At 38.2% G+C, this 23,180-nt stretch overlaps 1 protein-coding gene and 1 long non-coding RNA gene across 6 annotated transcripts in view; one reads left to right on the top strand and one right to left on the bottom strand.

Moving 5' to 3' along the window:
• Nucleotides 1-23,180, top strand: part of tmprss2 (transmembrane serine protease 2) — a 32,537-nt gene that overhangs the window by 8,100 nt on the left and 1,257 nt on the right. For all 5 annotated transcript variants that reach the window (XM_061898106.1, XM_061898110.1, XM_061898109.1 and 2 more), the window contains 10 exons: nt 3,993-4,085; nt 4,179-4,295; nt 4,378-4,507; nt 6,610-6,726; nt 6,834-6,874; nt 10,081-10,252; nt 13,282-13,454; nt 13,525-13,620; nt 13,688-13,830; nt 21,691-21,843. In XM_061898106.1, the coding sequence (XP_061754090.1) occupies nt 3,993-4,085; nt 4,179-4,295; nt 4,378-4,507; nt 6,610-6,726; nt 6,834-6,874; nt 10,081-10,252; nt 13,282-13,454; nt 13,525-13,620; nt 13,688-13,830; nt 21,691-21,843 (1,235 nt within the window). The remainder of the gene's footprint in view (nt 1-3,992; nt 4,086-4,178; nt 4,296-4,377; nt 4,508-6,609; nt 6,727-6,833; nt 6,875-10,080; nt 10,253-13,281; nt 13,455-13,524; nt 13,621-13,687; nt 13,831-21,690; nt 21,844-23,180) is intronic.
• Nucleotides 3,393-6,686, bottom strand: LOC133551429 (uncharacterized). The gene is made up of 3 exons (XR_009806494.1): nt 6,592-6,686; nt 4,173-4,268; nt 3,393-4,083 (listed from the first exon to the last, which is right to left on the bottom strand). It is a non-coding gene; the product is annotated as an uncharacterized LOC133551429 (long non-coding RNA).

The raw sequence follows: 23,180 nt of genomic DNA, 5'->3' as shown, positions 1-23,180 counted from the left end.
GAAACCTTATCGCCTTTAGATACTGTTTCGAAGGAGTGTCACAAGCCGATATTGATATCAGATTTCAGTCCGATATCAGCAAATAAAACAAGTATCTGAAGCTCCAATACAAGCAGTCCTGCACTGTATTTACTTTTGCTCGCTACATCTAAATGTCCTCCAATAAGCACACAAGATTGGTCTTTTCTTGCATTTTAGTCATTTACAAAAAGGTAAACATGGTTTGATTGATTGATACTTTTATTAGTAGATTGCACAGTACAGTACATATTCCGTACAATAGACCACTAAATGGTAACACCCGAATAAGTTTTTCAACTTGTTTAAGTCGGGGTCCACGTTAATCAATTCATGGTACAAATATATACTATCAGCATAATATGGTCATCACACAAGTTAATCATCATAGTATGTACATTGAATTATTTACATGATTTACAATCCGGGGGGTGGGATGAGGAGCTTTGGTTGATATCAGTACTTCAGTCATCAACAATTGCATCAACAGAGAAATGGACATTGAAACAGTGTAGGTCTTACTTAGTAGGATATGTACAGCCAGCAGAGAACATAGCATAAGAACAAGTATATACATTAGAAATACATTTAATTATTTACATTAGGTTATTTATAATCCGGGGAGGTGGGATGTGAATGGAGGAGGGTATTGGTAAAGGGTTGAAGTTGCCTGGAGGTGTTGTTTTAGAGCGGTTTCGAAGGAATATAGAGATGCACTTACTTTTATACCTGTTGGGAGTGCATTCCACATTGATGTGGCATAGAAAGAGAATGAGTTAAAACCTTTGTTAGATCGGAATCTGGGTTTAACGTGGTTTGTGGAGCTCCCCCTGGTGTTGTAGTTTGACATGTACTTCGGTATCAGGGAGGTGTAGCGGATTTTATAGACTAGGCTCAGTGCAAGTTGTTTTACTCTGTCCTCCACCCTGAGCCAGCCCACTTTGGAGAAGTGGGTTGGAGTGAAGTGTGATCTGTGGTGGGGGTCTAAAAGTAACCGGACTAGCTTGTTCTGGGATGTTTGGAGTCTAGATTTGAGGGTTTTGGAGGTGCTGAGGTACCAGGAGGTGCAAGCGTAATCGAAAAAGGGTTGAATGAGAGGAATCTCGTTCTTTGTTTGACCTTTTTGATTACCTTGGTTGCCATTTTATCACAGGAAAGATTAGCCTCTAGAATGGAACCTAGGTAGGTGATGTCATCTTTCCTGGTGATAACAATGTCACCCACTTTTATAGTAAAGTCACTGACTTTTTTAAGGTTGATATGGGTAAGATATAAGCCTATGTCCTTACCTGAACAATATTGCCGTCCAAACAAGTAATTATAGTTTCATATACACATACAAAGTCTCCGAGTATTAGAGAGTATCCAGGAACAAACGTGTCCGCATTAAGCAATTTACTACATCATTTCCTTATCTTAATTTTTGGGGCTAAAAAAACAAATAACCACTCCAATTCAACTTAAAGACAGCACAAGTCTACATTAACAGATTGGTGTTTTTAATTGCTACCACTGATCATGGATATCTTCACTGGATCAAGCGTTTTCTTACATTCCATTAGGGTGGTATGGTATGCCGGTATTAGTATTGTACCGCGATACTACTGAATCATATTAGGTCCTATACTGCCTCTAAAAAGTACCACTAATCCTCACCTCCATTGTGACAAATAAATTATGTTTCTTACAAGACATCTCTGCAGGACGAGGAATAGCTAAACATGCTTCACTACACACCGTGGCGCACCAACGTCAAAATGTAAACAAACGCCATTGGTGAATCTACTACTAAAATCCACTGTAATGATACCAAGTACAGTAGCGTATCGAGTCAATACTACTATGATTACATTGATATTTTTTGGCATCACAACATCTTATTTCGTGTTTTTTAAATGTATATTATGTTTATAAACTCAGGAAATATGTCCCTGGACACATAAGGACTTTGAACGTGACCAATGTATGATCCTGGAACTACATGGTATCGGATCGATACCTGAATTTGTGGTATCATCCAAAACTAATGTAAAGTATCAAACAACAGAATAATAAGTGAATATTACACTTTAACAGAAGTGTAGATAGAACATGTTGAAGCGGAAAATAAGCAGATATTAACAGTAAATGAACAAGTGGATTAATAATATATTTTCCACCACTTGTCCTTAATAATGTTGACAAAATAATGATAAATGACACAATATGTTACTGCATATGTCAGCAGCTAAATTAGGAGCCTTTGTTTGTTTACTTACTAATAAAAGACAAGTTGTCAAGTATGTTCACTATTTTATTCAAAGGCCTACTGAAATGAGATTTTTTATTTAAACGGGGATAGCAGGTCCATTCTATGTGTCATACTTGATCATTTTGCGATATTGCCATATTTTTGCTGAAATTATTTAGTAGAAAACATCAACGATAAAATTCGCAACTTTTGATCGCTAATAAAAAAAGCCTTGCCTTTACTGGAAGTTGCAGACGATGTGCGCGTGACGTCACCGGTGTGAGGGCTCCTCACATCCTCACATTGTCAACAATGTGAGCCACCATCAGTAAGAGCAATTCGGACCGAGAAAGCGACAATTTCCCCATTAATTTGAGCGAGGATGAAAGATTTGTGGATGAGGATATTGATAGTGAAGGACTAGAAAAAAAAACAACCCAAAAAACAGGCGAGGGCAAGTGAGAGCGATTCAGATGTTTTTAGAAACATTTAGTAGGATAATTCTGGAAAATCCCTTATCTGCTATTGTGTTGCTAGTGTTTTAGTAAATTTAAATAGTACTTGAAGTCGGAAGGGTGTGGCCACGGGTGTCTTGACGCCAGAGTCTCTGAGGGAAGTCACGCAGCTGCATGGACGGCGCCAGCTCTGCTGATCTCCAGTAAGAGGCGACTTTATACCACAATTTTCTCACCGAAAACTGCTGGTAGACATGTAGTTGGGATCCATGTTCGCTTGACCGCTCTGATCCATAGTAAAGCTTTACCTCCAGGAATTTTAAACAAGGAAACACCGGCTGTGTTTGTGTGGCTAAAGGCTAAGGCTTCCCACCTCCATCTTTCTCCTTTGACTTCTCCATTATTAATTGAACAAATTACAAAAGATTCAGCAACACAGATGTCCAGAATACTGTGTAATTATGCGATTAAAGCAGACTACTTATAGATTGGATCGGGCTGGAAAATAAACAATCAGACTGCGTGGTCGGTAGTAGTGGGTTTCAGTAGGCCTTAAAGGACAAACTTGCAATAAGAAACATGTTTAATGTACCCTAAGATTTTTTGTTTAAAAAAAGACAATAATGCAATTTTTTTGTGGTCCCCTTTATTTAGAAAAGTACCAAATATCAAAATAATTTTGGTATCGGGACAAAATTACATTCCACACCACAAAATAATACAAGTATGTTGTGTCATTTAGCTGATATCATATCAATATTGGTTTTATATACTCAAGGTTCCAACATCAGTATTATTTTGGAAGTGAAAAGTGGTATCTGGATTTACTTTCTACATTATAGGATTGATTTATTTAATTAAAATGCTGCAGAATCTAAATCTATTTCAACAAACTATTTTGTTCATTTTTTGGTTGCTGACTGTGCTCCTAAGTCCCTGGATATCATCAACCACATCCTCCTTTGGAATTTTGCAGAACAAGCACCGTTCTCTTGAATTTCTTCCATTCACAAATGATTAATCGTGCCTTGTTTTCTTTCGCTATACAAGGAAGTAGTTACAAGTTCCGCTTTATTTGCCCAGCAACATATCTCTGGTGCTTCCCCATCTTACACCTAAGCACTGTTCAAATTTGACCTAGTGTGAGTAATACTGCAGTATGTAAATCTGTCTTTTTTTTTTTAATTTTTTTAACATAACTGGTTTTACCTTGACTCCTCGCAGCACCTGTTGTGTGCACAGTGACTCAATTCAGCGTTTTTTTTTTTTTTTTGGTCTGACCCTCGCAGGAAGAAAGAAATGCAAATGGAGCCGCATCCTGCCCGTGTCCATATTTGTCCTCCTCATCCTGGCGGTGCTCACTCTCCTGCTGTGGTACTTCTGTGAGTCACAAGAATGTAACGCAAGTTGTTTTTTTTCAGCCGATTCTTGTTCATGTACGTCCTTCTTTTTCATGTGTGTTTGTGTACCTGTAGTGTATTACCAATGTGCATTTGGGAGGGCCTGCTGGAACAGTGGGAAGTGTCTGAGCTTCTCCCAGTGGTGTGATGGAGTCGTAGATTGTCCTGACGGAGAGGACGAGTCCAAATGCTGTAAAAACCTTAACATCTTGAACACGTGCTCTGTCTATTTTGTATGGCACACAAGTAATGTGGTGTTATTTCTCTTTTCCAGTTCGTCTTCATGGAAGCAACTTCCTGTTGCAGAGTTACTCGTCACAGAGCCAGTCGTGGATGCCAGTGTGTGCTGACAAGTGGGACGACGACTACGGGAAACTTGTGTGCGAGGAGATGGGTTACAAGAGGTGAACGAGTAGCGTTCTTCATATTCAACCTTCTGTTCAGATCATCGATAGTATCGCAACGTTTCCAACAAAGTCGGACTCGAAATGTCTCTCTGCTGTTAACATGTCTGATTTGCATAATTGGCCATGACAGAGAAAATTAGTGTTCTCCCATGAACATGTGACATTGTCAAAAATAGGTGTCTGATATTGATATCGGATACTGGTTTGAAATTGGCCATAAAAAAACCCACAAGTATCAAAGCAGTCCTGCAGCATGTCTACTAGTTAAAGCTGCCAGTTAATATTAAAATGTGTTCCAAAAAGCACACAAGATTGGTCATTTACAAAAAGTATACATGGTAGACTAAAGGCTTCTAGGAGCTAGCAACAACACAACAGCCTAGCACACAATAGCACACAAGATAAACATAGGTAATTGAATTAATCTGTCAATATAAACAGGTATCAAATAATTATAGTTGCATATTTGTTAATTATTCAACTTACTGCATAATGATAGGAAACTAAGTGTCGCCATAAAACAATTACCATTACACTTCAACTTAAAGAGAGCAAAAGTCCTTTCCAGATGGTTAATGATAAATAGGTTAGCGGTTTTCATACTTACCATTGTTCTGTTTGACTAATTTTACTTGATCAAAATTTTTCCAACATTCCACACATATCAAACTTACCTACATATACACACACAGATACAGATAACGAGTTCAAACAAGTGCCATTAATACAGGTAACGATTGGAGGACAGAAGAGCTTCTTAAAGAAGAAGTTACAGGTCTGTGAGAGCCAGAGATCTTCCTTGTTTGAAGTGACCAAATACTTATTTTCCACCATAATTTACGAATACATTCTTAAATATTCCTACAATGTGAATTCCTGGATTTTTTTTCACATTCTGTCTCTCACAGTTGAAGTGTACCCATGATGAAAATTACAGACCTCTGTCATCATTTTAAGTGGGAGAACTTGCACAATCGGTGGCCGACTAAATACTTTTTTGCCCCACTGTATGTATGTATGTATATATATATATATATATATATAGTGGTAGAAAATGAATGGATGGAGATATATACACACACAACATGCATATAAAATATACTGTATGTATATTTATACAATCAAAATCACTACATTAACTTCAGTTCTCTTTCATTATTACTTATACCAACTATGTGTGCTGTCTCTGAGTGGTCTGTGATCACGTCTACACAGCTGTTTTTAAACGTAATCTGCGATCGGCGTGCTTTAAATCTGCATATTGATTTCACAGCAATTTGATGAGGCAAGTTAGAAAAACATATAGGAATACAGTAAACACTGCCAGAAAGCCATTTTTCGAGGGTAATCACCAATATGTTGTTACATTGATGCGCTAGCGCACACATGGCCACGCATACACAAATACACACATTATGACGTGTTTTTCACCTGACAGCAGAACGTCGATTGTGGCGTAATAATTATTTGTACCAAAATAACACTTTTGTTTGCATTGATTAAAGCAAACTGCAGCAGACTGAAGAACACCACATTACTTCAACGACTTCAACTTTAACAACCTCCCCTTACCCACACCAGAGCTTGATGACAATGCATTTTAAAATATGTATGACAAACCTTGAATTTTAAGAGTACGTAAAAGTTTGACTACTACTACCTTGTTTACTTCCCTGGCAAATTCCTTAAATCTTTGTAGTCAATCAGAAATATGAAGGAGCTAAAATGGGCCAAACATGGTAAAGTGTGGAGGGAGTTTTTTTGCATATTACCCTTCTTGCACTGTAATTGATTTATATATGTGTAATTTCAAATTATATATATAGTGCTTGAACGTGTTTTAAAATCATCCAGGAGGTGTGTAATGTGTGACCGTGTGTTGACTTTATTTGTGGGTTTTAGTTCATTTATACCATGAGTGGGAAAGGTTGTTTGGATTGGGTCATGTAAATTGATGCTGTGCTCCAGACCCTAAACTGTGTAAGGAAACAGGCTAATACACTGATTTTAAAGTGATTGAAAAAATGTACCAATTCAATATTTTAGGTCTAATAACAAAGTGAATGAAAATCTTATACGACCTTGTGTTCGACCCTCAGCAAGGACTATGTGACCTACAGCAAAACCAATGCAGGTTCTTTGGCCTCCAAAGGCTTCATGAAACTGGTGCCTGGAAGTGACAAGAAATCACATATTCTATCCCAGCTGTCTCACAGGTTTGCCAATCAATATAAATGTATATTTGTACAGTGTAATGTTCAAACGTTGTTTAAAGTTTTCACTGAATTAAAAACAAAGTGTTTTTTATCCCCATCCTTTGCAGTCTATTTTGCTTGCAGAATACTGTTGGACTACGCTGTATAGGTGAGTTGCTACTTTCACTATCCTTCCAAACTATACAGAAGCTTTGTTTAAACAAAGTTTTTTTGAACCAATGTACTTGTGCAATGACAAAGACCTATCCTAAACTACAGAAGCTGACATTGAAGAGCATCTAAAGAATATATCTAAAGTCTTTAAAGAACTCATGTCTATGAGCTCACGTTAACAAAAAAAAAAAAAAAACTTTCCGGAAACAAAAATGTAAATAGAACAGTGAAGAGAAGAAGAAGAAGAAAAAAAAACACCCTGAAATATTGATAAAGTTGCCAAAAAAGAAGCTCACTCCAAAGAGTCAGCTGTAGTGGAGCAACGAGGCTCGTATTAAAGACAAAGTATGCTTTAAAACCAACAGATCAAAAATAGGAATTCAAATGCAAAATAAAAGTATACCCTCATGAGAATTTGTTTTTGGTCATGTCGTTTGTCAGAGTTTCAAATTTAGGAAAGGAAAAAACACTGAAATAAAAAACTCAAATGTTTTTTGAGTACAAACACATTATTTATACAGAAAAAAGGAGGCATGTTAGACCATCAGTGTGTATCATTGTTCAATTAACTAATTCTTATCAATTGCTTTAATTTTGTTTTGTCTGAGTTTACTAATGATTAATATTCCGAAAAAAGCTGATTTTGTTAGGTTTGTTGAAAATATTGTATTTTTTTTTAGGTCAGTTTTATAGGGAAACTGCACTTTTTTTTTTTTAATAGAATTTTGCCAATGATGTTAAGAACTGATCAAGGAGGTGACCCCAGGATACAGAGACGGGAGGCAAAGTAGAATTACAAAAAAGGGAAAAATTTAATAAGTCCAAAAAGTGTAACAAAAGAATGAATTACTAACAAAAACAGGTTCCTCAGTGGTTGGCCAGGGCACACTGAGCACAGCATAAAGTCCAACACTGAATCCTCTTTACCTCAGGGAGGCTTGGAATCAAAGACAATGCGGTGAGAGATTATAGGACTAAAGAGAGATAACGTACCTGGAATGACGAGGTGAAGCAGGCGCATGAACGTGAGAGGTTCAAGTGACGAGTTTAAATACTCCTAGGTTGAAATGGGTTGCAGGTGTGCCTTAGTGTCCGCCCCTCGCTGGGGACTAATGAGCTGAAGAAAACAGACATCACAATAAAGGAGAAGGCAGGGAAATGATAAAACACAACATATGGTTCACAGTCATTATGAAAGACATGACGACGGATGGATTTTTAATATAACATGTAAATAAAAGTCCAGTTACAGCGGAGCCAATGAGAGGTCCTCTATTTCGCCCATAAAATCCAAAAAATAACCATCTCCATTTCCTGATTTGAATATTGACCAAGTATTAGAATATAATAAAAAGTACTTTATTGATCCCTGGGGGAAATTCAGTACCACAGTTTGCTCACAATAAACAATAATAATAATAATAATAATAATATACATCAGGGGTCACCAACGCGGCGCCCGCGGGCACCAGGTAGCTTGTAAGGACCAGATGAGTAGCCCCCTGGCCTGTTCTAAAAATAGCTCAAATAGCAGCACTTACCAGTGCAGTACCAGCCTCTATTTTTTAAATTGTATTTATTTATTAGCAAGCTGGTCTTGCTTTGCTCGACATTTTTAATTCTAAGAGAGACAAAACTCAAATAGAATTTGAAAATCCAAGAAATTATTTTGAAGACTTGTTTAAATAAATTCATTTATTTTTTTACTTGGCTTCTTATAACTTTCAGAAAGACAATTAAAAAAAATAATACAACCTTAAAAATGATTTCAGGGCATTTTTACCTTTTAAATTCCTTCCTCTCCTTTCCTGAAAATTTAAATCAATGTTAAAATAAACCTATTTTTTTATTCTAAAAAATAATAAATACATTTTAATTTTATTCTTCGTTTTAGCTTCTGTTTTTTCGACGAAGAATATTTGTGAAATATTTCTTTAAACTTATGATTAAAATTCCCCAAAAATATTCTGGCAAATCTAGAAAATCTGTAGAATCAAATTTAAACCTTATTTCCAAGTCTTTTGAATTTCTTTTAAATATTTTGTTCTGGAAAATCTAGAAGAAATAATGATTTGTTTCTGTTAGAAATATAGCTTGGTCCAATTTGTTATATATTCTAACAAAGTGCAGATTGGATTTGAAATTATTTAAAACATGTTATCAAAATTGTAAGATTAATCCTAATCAGGAAAAATTACTAATGATGTTCCATAAATTTTTTTCCAAAAGATTCGAATTAGCTAGTTTTTCTCTTCATTTTTTTCAATAGAATTTTGAAATTTAAAGAGTCGAAATTGAAGATAAACTATGTTTCAAAATTACATTTTCATTTTTTTTTCGTGTTTTCTCCTCTTTTAAACCGTTCAATTAAGTGTTTTTTTTCATCATTTATTCCCTACAAAAAACCTTCCGTAGAAGGAAAAAAAATGTACTACGGAATGACAGACAGAAATACCCCTTTTTTTTATATATATATTTATCTGTTTCTATATATATTTATTGTGACAAATCAATAAGGTGATCAGTGTTTCCACAAATATAAATATAATTAATTATTAATAATAACATAGAGTTAAAGGTAAATTGAGCAAATTGGCTATTTCTGGCAATTTATTTAAGTGTGTATCAAACTGGTAGCTCTTCCCATTAATCAGTACCCAAGAAGTAGCTCTTGCTTTCAAAAAGGTTGGTGACCCCTGATATACATAATATACTATATACATAATATATGAATAATATAAATATATTCTACATTTAAGTGCAGTCAAGAAGGAACATATGCATCATTAGTGATGTTATTATAAGCGCTAACAAAGACAAACTATTTCTAGCGGAAAGCCTGTGTACTATTTCAACATGCTCGACTGGCGAGGTTTTTTTCTTCGATTCCTTGCTCCTTGGAAAGTGGAAATGTAGATCAACAAATCATGCATCCCACCTGGACAGAAGAAGTCTGAAGACGTATTCTTACAAGTTGGTACACTGTGACAGTCATTTAGGATCCGAGAATGGCGAAAACGAAACAGAAAGACGCCTAGCTCAGCTGCTTTGATTCGCTTCTTGTCTGCGTTGCCCTACTTTGTGTGTAACGTGTAGCCTCGTCTTCCAGTGATAATACTACTTGTAAGAAATGTTTATTTTAATTTTACACATTCAGCATGTGCACTTGTGTAACGCCAGCCTTCTGCTTTGGATGTTTAGATTGTGGAAAGACCATTGCGGCCCCCAGCAGTCGCATCGTAGGTGGTACAGAGGCTTCACAAGGAGCCTGGCCCTGGCAGGTCAGTCTCCAGTCTTTGAGTAGCAGGCACATTTGTGGAGGCTCCATCATCAGCCCACTCTGGATTGTCTCAGCTGCACACTGCTTTGAAGGGTGAGCCATTTACTCCCCTCTTTTTAAAAAAATGGTCATCAGTATAGGATTATGTTTATTTCATTTGATCCTACTGGAAAAAAACAACACATTTAACACTTTTTATTTGAGCAATTCATGATAATGATGACGATATAAAACAAACTAATGCAGGTTCTGTAGGAGTTATGTGTTAACGAAGCGCTGAACTAAAATGCTATATGGGAATTATGAGGAAAGTTTTAATTTGTGCTTAGGATGTTTCAATGAGGGTTTTATGCATCATCATCTATCATTGGGGTCGGCCAATAGAGATCAAGTGTATCAACTGTAAATATCTCATGAGGAAAGTTTTAATTTGTGCTTAGGATGTTTCAATGAGGGTTTTATGCATCATCATCTATCATTGGGGTCGGCCAATAGAGATCAAGTGTATCAACTGTAAATATCTCATTTTATTTATGGTGAATGCTACTGACAATTACCAGTAACAACACATTTAAATTAGTTCTTTACTGTCTTTTATTTATTATGTAGAATTGTTTGATTACAACAAAGTCAATAAAACAGTACACAATACTTAAACAAAAGCGAAAACTACTTGTCGTATGTCCAGGGAATTATTCACAGAATTTGTAAACATTAACAAACTCTAGTATCTGTCACACTTATTTGTTGACGAACCCCAAGATGCAGAGACAGAGGCAGGCATAGAATATGAAAACATGGTTTTAATTTAAAATACTAGAACTAGAACAAACGAAGGTTACAAACAGAAAGCACGCACGTGGGCGGAATAACAAACTAAGAGAGTTAGCACTGGAGGTTAGAAAAACAAAAGGAACTTTAGCATGGAAGCTAGAGGATGACAAACAGAAAAACTGGTAATAGCTAATGGCTAACAAAAACAGTTTACCGCTACGACGACCAGGACAAGATGTAGCACGACAGGTAATAGCTGAAATGATGCCAGACACGACAGGTAGCAAAGACACAAGAGTGACATGAGGCAACGACAATACAAATGACAATGATCCAGCACTGACTGGAGGAACAAAGCAGGTAAAATAGGAGCTGGCCGATTGACATCAGGTGTGACCAGATGCCAATCAGCCGCAGCTGAGTGAGAACAGGACACAGGGAGACAAACAGGAAGTTGAACCAAATAAGAGCACTAGACAGGAACTAAGGACAGGAAATACTAAACACACAGAGGAGAAACTAAAACACAAACAAACTGTCAGTGGCAACTCTGACGGTATCGATCATATTCCGATACTGCTGGATGAATGGATCCGCTCTCCCCTGACATGCAAGCCTTGAAGCTACAAAACAACAGTTGTTGTTTTGTTATCTTCTTTCTAGACTCTTGTTCATTTCCTGTTAATTTACTTTCTGCTCTACCATGCTTCCATCTAGACTTCTCAAAGTAAGCACTTATTTACTTAAAGCTATAACTTAGCAGCTTGTTAGCGATTAGCTTCTTCTCTTCTTCTGCTTGCTCCTACTTGGTCAATGACATTTTGAGTAAGCCTTGCCTTCCAATGATAATAATATTTGTAAAAAAAAATAGGGTTTATTTGGCACAATAGATGTGATGATTATTAATTTATTGGAGTTCTTCACATTGTGTATGGACATACGCAGTTAGATTTTAGCCGCACAGATGGGATTGTTTTTGCGAACTTTTTGTTTTTGCATTGAAAGGCACAAATTAGCATTGGTTGCTCACATACTTTTTAACAAAATCTGACAATACCGATTGGTGGCCGTTTGGTTGGCGCATCCCTAGATCATTGAGGATGATAAATTCCTGGATCCTTACCGTCATCCAGACCAGTGGTTCTCAAATGGGGGTTTTCGTACCCCTGGGGGTACTTGAATGTATGCCAAGGGGTATGTGAGATTTAAAAAAAAAATGTCCTAAAAATAGCAACAATTCAAAAATCCTTTATAAATATATTTATTGAATAATACTTCAACAAAATATGAATGTAAGTTCGTAAACTGTGAAAAAAAAAATGCAATATTCAGTGTTGACAGCTAGATTTTTTGTAGACATGTTCCATAAATATTGATGTTAAAACATCTTTTTTTTTTGAAGAAATGTTTAGAATTAAGTTCAAGTTAAAGTGCCCAAAGAGGGCACTTTAAGTTGATGATTACTTCTATGTGTAGAAATCTTTATTTATAATTGAATCACTTGTTTATTTTTAAACAAGTTTTTAGTTATTTTTATATCTTTTTTTCCAAATAGTTCAAGAAAGACCACAACAAATGAGCAATATTTTGCACTGTTATACAATTTATTAAATCAGAACCTGATGACATTGTTCTGTATTTTACTTCTTTATCTCTTTTTTTCAACCAAAAATGCTTTGCTCTGATTAGGGGGTACTTGAATTAAAAAAATGTTCACAGGGGGTACATCACTGAAAAAAGTGTTATGATTCACTGCCTAGATCATATCATGTTCTGATTTTGATTCGTTTTTGTATTATATTCTGTTAGTGTTTGACTTCCTTAGTTCCTGGTTTGTTCTGTTTCCATAGTAACTCATTAGATTCACCTGCCTCTTGCTTTTGACGTGCACCTGCCTCTCTATTACTGTCTTTATTTAAGCCTGCCTTTTCTTTTCTTTTCATTCAGGCTTGCTTCCTAGTTTGTGTTTCACAACAGTGACGACTCTGATTCCGATCCTGTATTCCTTTTGTTATTTCTCTAGCTCCCATGCTACCTCTTTTATTTCTTTCTAGCTCCCATGCCAGTTCTGTTCGTTTTGACTAAGTCTGTTTTTATTTGTTAATAAGTCATTTTACTCTTACCTTCACGCTGTGTCTGAGCCCGACTGCATCAAAAGAAAACGCACTCGCATCACGATGCCACGCAATCATTACAAAAAGGTTGAGAACCACTGGTCCAGATCATCACCATAATCAAATGTAGTAATTTTTGGCTCGTGTGCCACCAACCCCTCTCCGAATTATTCATAAACATTGTTTTAGTTTTTTTGAGTATATCTGCTAACCAAATTTTTCCGTCAATTGCAGTTCCTCAAACTCCTCAGAATGGATCGTCCGCTCAGGTGACGTCAGCTTGTTGGAAATGAAATTGTACAACGGCAACGAAGTTCGCCAAATCATCAGCCATGAAAAGTTTGACTCTGAAACCAACGACAATGACATTGCTCTTCTGAAGCTGAAAAAACCTTTGACGTTTTCAAGTAAATAACACAGTGCCACTTTTCTTTGATTAGGATTTATTTTACTTAACATGAATCTGTTTTTGGACAGGGAAGGTAAAGCCGGTGTGTTTGCTTAACAATGGCATGGAGCTCATGGCTGGAACTCCAGCTTGGATTACAGGTTGGGGAAAGTTGAGGTCGTCTGGTGAGTCTGCACTGAGAGGTGTCATTAAAACCAACCAAGGAGTCATTAAAACGTTCATTCTTCTCAGGGCCACTTCCAGACAAACTCAATCAGGCTCAGGTCACCATTTACAACAGAGAGGACTGCAACAAACCCAACATTTTGGATGGCGCTATCACTGAAACCATGATTTGCGCTGGGGAACTGAAGGGAGGCGTGGATTCCTGCCAAGTGAGTTTGACATTGACGCGGCTCCTAGGGCTGGTCATTGTTTTGTTGTTGTTGCTGTTGTTGTCCGACGTGGCGGATGAACCACCGAGACGTCTCGCATAGCGGTTGGTCGTTCGCCTGGCTTGTGGTAAAAACAACTCTTAAGGGTGACTCTTCTCGTGGAATGAGACAATCTTTGAGATGTCAGGAAATGATTGTGGGTAGATGTGCATCTCAAAATAAAGGGACACTCCTGTGAGGACATCAATGATCCGGGTAAGAAGGATAAAGATAAAGTCTGAAATCTTTTCAGAATTAGGGATGAGCGATATGACCTAGAATCTATATTATGATATACATTGCAGCCTCCTGTGATGACACATATATAACAAGGTATTATTTGGATAATTAATGATAATAGAACAATTTTCAAATTTGTTTTAAAAAGTCATTACAGTGGCAGTATTCTGCCTATAAAGAGCTTTAAAAAACATCCAAACACCTCCATCAATGTTTTTATATACACACGGTAAGTATATATTTAATGTACAGGCACATTGAAAGTAACATGTAAAATGTACGTATTTTGCTTATTTTAAGCACACCACAACACAATAATTCTAAAAACGCATCACAACCTTGGCGTTTTCTTTCGACAACATCACTGAGTACTACTTAATGTAGACTTCATGAGAGACAACAAACATAATAAAACATCACTCTCTCTAAAAGCTCTGCGGTCACTGGGATGCCGCAGTGTTAACGCTTATAACAGCATTACTAATACTTGGTTGATATTCAGGACACAAATTGTGAATGGAGTATTATTGGCACTCGGGCTGGGCGGTATACCAGTATTAGAGTTCATACCTGTATATTTTAGAAAGAGATATATATTTGAGACAATACCACCATACCTGTATATTTTGATGCGCCTTTGTAACGGCCTTTTGCTCTTCTCTGTGCCTGACGTGCAAAGCACAGGGCATTCCCTTTGGCTCACCCCCACCCTGTGCGTGTTTACGTAGGCTTCGCTAATGCACAATTACTTTACACAACCAATTTTTAAAAAATAGTATAGCGGCTCTGTTGCCGACTTCTCGACTCGCGAATGATGCAATACTTTGGTCGCCGACTACATTTGACTATTGGTGAGCTTTATTAAAACATACACCAAATTGCATGAGAACATATATCTATCCTTGTAGCGATGTTATCACTAATCTCATCCGTCTATGTTGTTCACTTCTGTTAGCGATTTAGCACAGCATCTAAATGGTAAATGGGTTATACTTGTATAGCGCTTTTCTACCTTCAAGGTACTCAAAGCGCTTTGACAACCATTCACATACACATTCACACACTGATGGCGGGAGCTGCCATGCAAGGCTCTAAACACGACCCATCAGGAGGAAGGGTGAAGTGTCTTGCTCAAGGACACAACGGACGTGACGAGGTTGGTTGAAGGTGGGGATTGAACCTCAGGTTGCTGGCACGGCCACTTTCCAAACTGCGCCACGCCGTCCCCTAGCGATAGCTTTTCTCTGCTGCTTGCTCGGTGTGTCAAATGTTTAGCAACTCATCGACTTGAAAGTGAATCTCCCAGTTTCCTATGCAGACTAAGCTAGGGCAGCGACTGGGTGGCTGAAGAGTAGTTTCAAATTGAACAGCCATCGGCCTTCATCGTAGTGAGCGAGTAGAATCTCCATCCATCCCTGCTCACAAGTGTGATGTTATAAACCTAACGTTAATGAACAATATTACCAAAAACTGCTTTGACGTACTAACGGCTAACTAATTACTTCATAACAAGGAGCAAAACATTACGTTACTCTTACAAGAAAAAGTAATCTGAGTGCTCTCAACACTGGCTATGTAGCCATAAAACACCTAGACAACCTTAAACACTTTTTCACGTTTTGTTTAAGATACCAGTACAAACAGAGTATCCCCATTCGGACTGAAAATACCGGGATATCAGTTTCGACCCATATCGCCCTGCCCGAGTTGCCGCTTTTTGGATGGTTATTTCGAGGGCTTTATGAGCGAAATAGAGAACCTTCCATTGACTTAATTGTAAGTAGACTTTTATTTATAAGTTAGAATGCATTTAAAAAAATACATCTATCTTCTTGTCTCTCATAATGATTGTAAACGATAGGCAAAATTCAGAAAAAGTCCAGTTGTCCTTTAAAACCCTCCTGTTTTCAGACTTATATATATATATATATATATATATATATATATATATATATATATATATATATATATATATATATATATATATATATATATATATATAGTACATAAATACATAGAATAACAAAAAACGATTTTGTGATAATAATAAATATCGATCCAATCACTGTAGTATTGATGATATTGTAATGACTGATTGGCATAGTAATGCCGGGTTTGTCCCTCCGTGGATGCGTCGACAAGAACACAGCAATGGTAAGTTTAAATGATTTATTAAACTTAACAAAAGCAGGCTACAAACAAAAATACTGGAGCTAACAGACAAAATAAACCAAGGGCGCTAGCATAAAAGCTAGGAATAGAAAACAGAAGAACTAAGACTGGCACAAAGGCACACAAAAAGGAAAAACAATTAATCAGCGTGAGAGCTGGAATAAAACAAAGGCTTAGCGTGAAAAGCTAGCGAGAATATACATACGTGAAGTCAGTCAATACTCTTGCTCAAAGGCAAATTATGAACTCAGACTGAACAAAGAAAAGAGGAAGGCTTACAGTATATAGGGAGTAATCAAGGAGAACCAGGTGTGTGTAGAAAACGAGGAGCAGGTGAAATCAATGTGTAACCAAGGTGACTGACAAAACAGGAAGTAAGCTGGTCAGATGGAGAATGAGACAATGGAACAATAAACAATATGTGAAGATCCGAGTAACGGATCGCAACAAATATACTAATAGTATACTTATCAATCAGCCGACCTCTGTTTATATTCATGACCTTGGCTAATCTTAGAGGTTTGTATGACTTGTATTTTCCAAGTGTATTTTCCGCCACGAATGGGAGGATTACTGACTCACAAGTGTCTTAACACTATGAAGGGACTTTGGCTGCTAGATTGCCAGATACATTCCATTGAGGATGCGGTCGTTCAGTTGTGAGACCAAGTTAAAATGTGTCATTAACATGCATTATGACAATATGACGACAGTATTGAATGATATGTACGACCAAAATATAATATTTATATTGTCTACATCGCCAAACCCTTTATGGAATACATTCGGAATGTTACCAAAGCATACGTTTCCCCAAACAAGTTTTTTTTTTCTTTATCACTAATTATTGCTCACTCCAGACTTCATGAGAGCCAACACACATAATACATCACTTACTGTACAATGTCTGCTGTCATTAGGATGCAGACTGCTAGGATGTTTATATATTTCCATTTGAAATAAGAATGACTCAAAATCCTCGCAAATGGGGGTAAAACCAAGCGCCTTTTCGTGTCGTTCTTGCCATTTCCAGGTCTAATTTGGCTGTCAAAGTGTACCAACTTGTCAGAATACGTCCTTACCCTTCTACTATTCAGGTGAGAGACATCATTTATGATATAGAATAAACTTCCAAAGCAGCAGACCATTCGATGATGTAAACATAGGGACACACGGTAGCCATTACGGTGCCGCTATAAATAGTTGGTCTGCGTTAGCGCGTATAATAACAATATCACCAATTGGTTGGTTAATATTCAAGTCATGAAATGTAAATGGAGCATTGTTGGCGCTTTTTGGATGTTTTTTTGTTGGGTTTTTTGGACACAATAGAGGACCTCCCATTGGCTCAGCTGTAAGCGGACTTTTATTTACATTTATTTACCAGTTAGAATGCATAAAAACAAAAAATCCATCCGTTGTCATGTCTTTCATAAGGTTTGTAAACAATAGACAAAAAAATGAATAAATGCAGTTTCCTTTCAAGTGAATATATATATATATATATATATATATATATATATATATATATGCTCTATATAAAGATTTGAAATAAACTTCTAAAAGGCTGAATCAAAGAATGTGTCAAAAAGAAAAGTCCTTAAACACTTTTTAAAGTAGTCTATTCAATTAAAAATGCAGGCACAGTCTGTAGCAGCACCAGCAAGTACCGTAGCTTCTTTTTGTTTTGGTCCGGTGGATCGATACATTACACGTACGGGGCTACTCATTAAAGTATATCAAGATTTGCAGTTAGTTGTGTGATTCCAAAATGGCTGAATAAACAAGCCATGATGTCTATACAGAAAGGTAAAATGGACGCTAACTAAAAAAGTTACACTTCAACTAAGTCAACATTCTGGCAAAAATGTTCATCTTTAATTTAATTAATTGAAAATATTATCTGAAAATGTTTGGATTGCATAGACTTTATTGATTCCACAATAAGGAATTGATGTGGTTGCTGTGCCGATTCAGTAAAAATAAGGTAAAAAAAACACAAAAAAAAAACACATGGAAACAAGAGGGAACCATTAAAAGAACACAATGGAGGATATGAGAGAGAACAGAGCTGCTGTAACCCGCCGCCACTTTAAAGTAAAACACAATGAGAACACAAAAATTTGCAATAAATAATAAATATTTCAAAGATACGTTCTCACCATGCATAGATAACAACAAAAACACTACCTAAAAACGGCCTCTAAACAGAGGATGTTTGCACACATATACCATTGTCTGATGTAGGCCAACCACCATTGCCTACTCAGTGGCTTAGTGGTGAGGGCAGGGGTCTCAGACACGCGGCCCGCTTGCCAATTGCGGCCCGCGAGATGTTATTTTGCGGCCCCCACCTTAATATGAAAATGTAATGTTAGTGTGTCCCGCAAGTTTTATATGAAGGGCGCTTGACAGCGTTGTGTTATTTGGGTCCAAAATGGCTCTTTCAACGTTCTGGGTTGCCTACCCCTGCGTTAGTGGAAAAACGGCAAGTGAGTGAAAGCGACAGAGACGTTGCTATGGAGATGAGGGTTTTCCTTCGTGCCTGACTGCAGTCAATCAACGACACCTGTCCGTCAGTAATAACAGTCCCCGATAACCTGGACCAATTCAAACCGTTTTTTGTTTTTTTGTTTAATTTGCATTGTCTCATACGATGAACACTACATATATTTCTATATGACGCCAGATAACACTCCGGGAGCCGTCACTTTTTTGCGCTCGCTTTCTTGGTACTTTCCCTATTATCCGCCGACTGCCGTGTTGCTGTAGGGAGGGAAAGCGGATTGACACACATTGCGGAAATAACATTATTCTCTATGTGTCGGCTAAATACAAATATATTCCACAACCCCAAACATATCTTTTTCAAAGCCTGCAGTGAAGAGAATGGTTATTGATGAGCAAAGACAATTCCAGGAAAAGTGGGAGATGCAATATTTATTTATTGAGCCCAGGGGCACCCCGACGTGTCTTATTTGCTCAGAGAAAGTTGCGGTGCACAAGGGATGCAATTTGAAACGTCATTATACAACTACACATGCTGAGGAGTATGCAACATTTTTTTTTAAATAAATCTTTTCTTGCGGCCCAGCCTAACCCAGACTCTGCATCCAGTGACCCACAGGTAAATTGAGTTTGAAACCCCTGGGTTGGAGCAGTGGTTCTTAACCAGTGTTCGATCGAACCCTAGGGGTTCGGTGGGTCGACCAAAGGGGTTCGGCAGAGGTAAAAAAACACACCCGACTCTTCGTGTAAATACAAACTTCTCCCTGTTGGCATATTACAGATACGGCAACAGCTGACTGATTTGCAGGTGTGTAATTTGTTGTGAGTTTATGCACTGTCTTAGTTTTGTTGTTTGAACAAGGTGATGTTCATGCACGGTTGATTTTGTGCTCCAGTAAAAAAAACATGGTAACACTTTAGTATGGGGAACATATTCACCATTAATTAGTTGCTTATTAACATGCAAATATGTGACCTATTGGCTCTTAACTAGTCATTAAGTACTGATTAATGCTTTATTCGGCATGGCCTTATTATAACCCTAACCCTCTAACCCTAACCAAATAACTCTAAATTAAGTCTTTATTACTTACAATATGTTCCCTAGTGTCCAAATAACTCTAAATTAAGTCTTTGTTACTTAGAATATGTTCCCCATATTAAAGTGTTACCAAAAACATATAACTTTTTCTTGAATTTGAAAAAAAAAAAAAAAAACATTTTATTTTTCACTAAAAAAGGTTTCGGTGAATGCACATATGAAACTGGTGGGGTTCAGTACCTCCAACAAGGTTAAAAACCACTGGGTTACAGTGTCCGCCCTGAGATCGGTAGGTTTTGAGTTCAAACCCCGAGTCATACCAAAGACTATAAAAATGGGACCCGTTACCACCCTGCTTGGCACTCAGCATCAAAGGTTGGAATTGGGGGTTAAATGACAAAAAATAATTCCTGGGCGCGGCAGGGGTCAAACCAGGGGTCAAACGCAGAGGACACATTTCACCACACCTAGTGTGTGTGTGACAATCATTGGTACTTTAAAGGCCTACTGAAACCCACTACTACCCACCACGCAGTCTGATAGTTTATATATCAATGATGAAATATTAACAGTGCAACACATGCCAATAGGGCCAGTTTAGTTTACTAAATTGCAATTTTAAATTTCCTGCGGAGTTTCTTGTTGAAAACGTCGCGGAATGATGACGTCACGGACTGTCAGGAAATATTAGCGCAGCACTATTTGCGGCGAAAAGTCGTCCCTTTCATCGCGCAATTAAACAATATTATGGACATCTGTGGTGCTGAATCTTTTGCAATTTGTTCAATTAATAATGGAGAAGTCAAAGTAAGAAGATGGAGTTGGGAAGCTTTAGCCTTTAGCCACACAAACACACGGTGATTCCTTGTTTAAAATTCCCAGAGGTGAAGCTTTACTATGGATCAGAGCGGTCAAACGAACATGGTTCCCGACCAAATGTCAACCGGCAGGTTTCGGTGAAAAAATTGTTTTAAAAAGTCGCCTCTTACCGGAGATCTGTGGAGTTTGCGCCAACCTTGTATCTGCCGTGACTTCCCTCAGAGACTGGCCTCAAGCCACCCATGGACACACCCCTCCGACTACCAGGTACTATTAAACTCACTAAAACACTAGCAACACAATAGAAAGATAAGGGATTTCCCAGAATTATCTTAGTAAATGTGTCTAAAAACATCTGAATCCGTCCCAATGCAATCGCCTTTTTTTTTTTAACTTTTTTTTTTTGTAGTCCTTCGCTATCAATATCATCATCCACAAATCTTTCATCCTCACTCAAATAATGGGGAAATTGTCATTTTCTCGGTCCAAATAGCTCTTGCTGCAGGAGGCTCCCATTAAAAACAATGTGAGGATGTGAGGAGCCCTCACCCTTGTGACGTCATCGTCTGCGACTTCCGGTAAAAGCAAGGCTTTTTTATCAGCACCAAAAGTTGCAAACTTTATCATGGATTTTCTCTACTAAATCCTTTCAGCAAAAATATGGCAATATCGCGAAATGATCAAGTATGACACATAGAATGGACCTGCTATCCCTGTTTAAATAAGAAAATCTCATTTCAGTAGGCCTTTAACTTTAACTTTAACTTTAACTGACATTCTTGTCCAGACATCTCTCCCCCAAACATTGTCTCACTCGACGGTAAATGGTAAATGTTTTGCATTGGTATGCAAGACGGTTGTTTACCACCCACTTCCAACAACATCAACAATAACCATCCAATGGTGACGACTCCTAGGTGACGCGCCCACCAGATACATGAATAAGGAAACCTGACACCAAACTGAAGAAGTCTGTTGGAGGAAAAAAGTCAAAGTGCCACGATTCAACTGATTATGGTCGTGACTGCTGTGTGCTGCAGGGCGATAGTGGAGGACCCTTGGTGGTCAAGGAGGCAGACGTGTGGTGGCTGGTTGGAGACACCAGCTGGGGAATTGGATGTGCGTTAAAGAACAGGCCAGGGGTCTACGGCAACGTCACTCACTTTCTTGACTGGATATATCGGCACACGCAGGTACAGTGACATATCACCCTTGAAGATGACAACAGATTATTAGTATTCCTAGGGATGTGAATCTTACCAAAAATCACGATTGAACTCGATTTCTGTTCAGATTCAAACCGATTCTCACCGAATATTTGGCATGTGATTGATAATAACCCATTTTCAAAACAGGTGAGAGATTACAAAAGCTCATTGTGGAGGACCTCTTTCCTCCGGGTTCCTCGGACCACCAAGGGGAGACATGATTACGAGCAGTTTTGTGACTTTGTTTATTATTTCAAAAAACCTCAGTTCAGGTCGGGTCGCTTTTCAGCTCTCGCCTCTCCCAACTGCTTGCTCTTCCGGTCGCTTTTCAGCCGTCCCTGGCATCGTTTGCGTCTCGCTCTTTTGTCGCGCTTGCACCAGCGGCTCTCCAGCTCCTTCTGCCCCTCCTGCATCTCCTGCTGCCCTTTTACACATTGAGAGGTGATTGCATAGCTACGCCCAGGTGGGCCATCTACGCACCTGACGCCCATCTTGGAGCCGGCCCCAGCGCGCCCCGCCTTGCTGCAGGTCCGCCGGCCACGCCTCCTCACACTCCTCTTTGCTACTAATCTATGACGTTTACACACAGAGAGTAAGCGCAGGGATGGCTTAAAAACTTTTTAAAAAGGAATACAAAATCTGTTTGGAATCGTAATAGCGTAAGGTGCAAACCATAAGCACACCTAAATAAAAGCAGCATCCACTTCATTTTTAGCACATTTTTATTGTGTTTACACATATAGTTTGCGTATGTCTTCTAAAGGCCACAGGTTTCACTGAGGAGGCCTCCCCTGCTCAGTGGCCCTGTGGTTAGAGTGTCCACCCTGAGATTGGTAGGTCGTGAGTTCAAACCCCGGCCGAGTCATACCAAAGACTATAAAAATGGGACCCATTACCTCCCTGCTTGGCCCTCGGCATCAAGGGTTAGAATTGGGGGTTAAATCACCAAAATGATTCCCGAGCGCTGCTGCTCACTGCTCACTGCTCCCCTCACTTCCCAGGGGGTGGAACAAGGGGATGTATCAAATGCAGAGGGTAATTTCACCACACCCAGTGTGTGTGTGACTATGAGTGATACTTTATTAGAATTGTTTTTGTTTTTTACACATTGAAAGATGAAGTATTGACGCAGGTGCTTGTGACAGTGGCTGCAACACAGCATGGCGTATCCTCCCAGAAATGTCATTGAGCGTTCTCTTCCACACTCCTGTGCACTGAAACCTCTGAAGTCATCTCCGTCTGCGACATTTTCTCAGCCTCGTTTTCATTTTCGTCTCCAAGCAAATTTGCCTCTGGGCCTGCGCCAACTTCTTCAACAAACC

The sequence above is a fragment of the Nerophis ophidion genome, linkage group LG04, assembly GCF_033978795.1.
Source record: "Nerophis ophidion isolate RoL-2023_Sa linkage group LG04, RoL_Noph_v1.0, whole genome shotgun sequence".
Classification (NCBI taxonomy): domain Eukaryota; kingdom Metazoa; phylum Chordata; class Actinopteri; order Syngnathiformes; family Syngnathidae; genus Nerophis; species Nerophis ophidion.
The sequence above is the reverse complement of the archived record's forward strand: the minus strand, read 5'-3'. Positions and strand labels throughout refer to the sequence as shown.